This window comes from Neophocaena asiaeorientalis, unplaced genomic scaffold (assembly GCF_003031525.2).
Source record: "Neophocaena asiaeorientalis asiaeorientalis breed wild unplaced genomic scaffold, Neophocaena_asiaeorientalis_V1.1 scaffold54, whole genome shotgun sequence".
NCBI lineage: Eukaryota > Metazoa > Chordata > Mammalia > Artiodactyla > Phocoenidae > Neophocaena > Neophocaena asiaeorientalis.
In genome coordinates, this window is record NW_020174938.1 from 1,151,501 (window position 1) to 1,152,913 (window position 1,413).

At 55.4% G+C, this 1,413-nt stretch overlaps 1 protein-coding gene across 1 annotated transcript in view; it reads right to left on the reverse strand.

Moving 5' to 3' along the window:
• Window positions 1-391, reverse strand: part of CIMAP1C (ciliary microtubule associated protein 1C) — a 3,434-nt gene extending 3,043 nt beyond the window's left edge. The window contains exon 1 of the mRNA XM_024761831.1: window positions 173-391. Within this exon, the coding sequence (XP_024617599.1) occupies window positions 173-293 (121 nt within the window). The 5' untranslated portion in view covers window positions 294-391. The remainder of the gene's footprint in view (window positions 1-172) is intronic.
• Between the last annotated feature and the right edge of the window lie 1,022 nt (window positions 392-1,413).

Genomic DNA, 1,413 nt, shown 5'->3' on the forward strand with positions numbered 1-1,413 from the left:
GCCCCTAAAAATTCCCAGCAGCTAATACCGCCTGCAAAGTTTGGCTTGGAAGTGCTGATCTTCTGTGGCTTTGAGGAGAGTCTGCAAGGGCTTTGCAGGAGGCAGGACTGGAAGGCTAGGACACCTTCAGCAGCTCTGCAGAGAGACAAATGAGCCCAAGCCCAGGTCTCACCTTTAATTGTTGCCAGGACAACAGGGGTCTGCTTTATCTCCTGCCCTGAGGGCACCTGCACCTTCTTCTCTGGCTGCTGCCCATAGAACACAGGGTTCCTGACCCCCTTGGGTAGTTTCATGTCTGGGGCCAAGCAGAGGGCAGTAGCAGCTGCTGAGAGACCCTAAGCAGCAGGCAAGGAGCTGGGCCTGGGTGGGGCCTGTTCCAGGGGCCCCTGCCCAAGCCCCTCTTTCCACTTTCTCTCCCTGATGCCAGAGGCTGTGTGGAGGCTGGGAAGCAAGACAGTCCTCCTGCTTGCGCAGCTGAGGCCGTCTGGGGTACAGCCAGCTGCAGGGCTCGGCAGGCTGGAGCTGGGGATGACATCACTGCAGAACTTAGACTGTTTATTTCTTCCAGTTGCCGTGGCGCCTGAACTGTAGCGTAGAAATTCTACGCTGGCAGCTCAGCTGTGGAACCCTGAGAACTCGGCCCCCTGTCCCTGTTCCCAACCTGGCTAAGTAGCCTGAGGGTCCCCAGAACCTTGGGGCAGGAAAGAAAAATGGAGAAGTGGAGTGACAGATCCAGCTCTTCACTCCTGGTGGGTGCCCTGAGGTTTCTGAAAGAGCAGACGGGTCATGGGTGAAGGGTTCTTGCCACCTGCACAGCCCCCTGGGGTGGTCCTCTGTTCCCTGTCCCTCCCACCTATCTCCCAGGCTCTGGACACGCCCTACCTTCTATCACAGTCTGTTTTTTCTTGGGAAAGTATCAAGCCAATTATTTCACACTAAGATGTGACTGTCTGATAGCTTCCCAGGCTCCTATTCCACAGTGTCTTTAGGGATCCACGTCTAGCTCGAGGAACACTTGCCTGCTGCTGGCATTTCAGGTAGGCAATGGGGAGCAAATAAAGGAGGAGGGAGGGTGGTGCTGAGGTCTCAAGAAGCTACTTCCTGTGCCTGCTGTCAAGAACACCCCCTGTGGGGGCAGAAGTGTGAGAGAAAACACTGAGGGATAGGGAATATACCCAGCTACCATATGATTGATGGATGAGCCCCAGGGCTGAGGAAATGCTAGACACTCCTTCACCCCGAAAAAACCCAGAGGCTCAGGGGCCCTGGGGCCTGCTTGCACCTAGCAGTTCATAGCTCAGACTGAGGGTTTGATCTAGAGGGGTTTCCATCTCGGGGAACAGATGACCGCTGGCTTTAGAGAGAGTGTCTGTCACAGCCCCGGTAAACAGATAAGGAAACTGAAGACCAGAA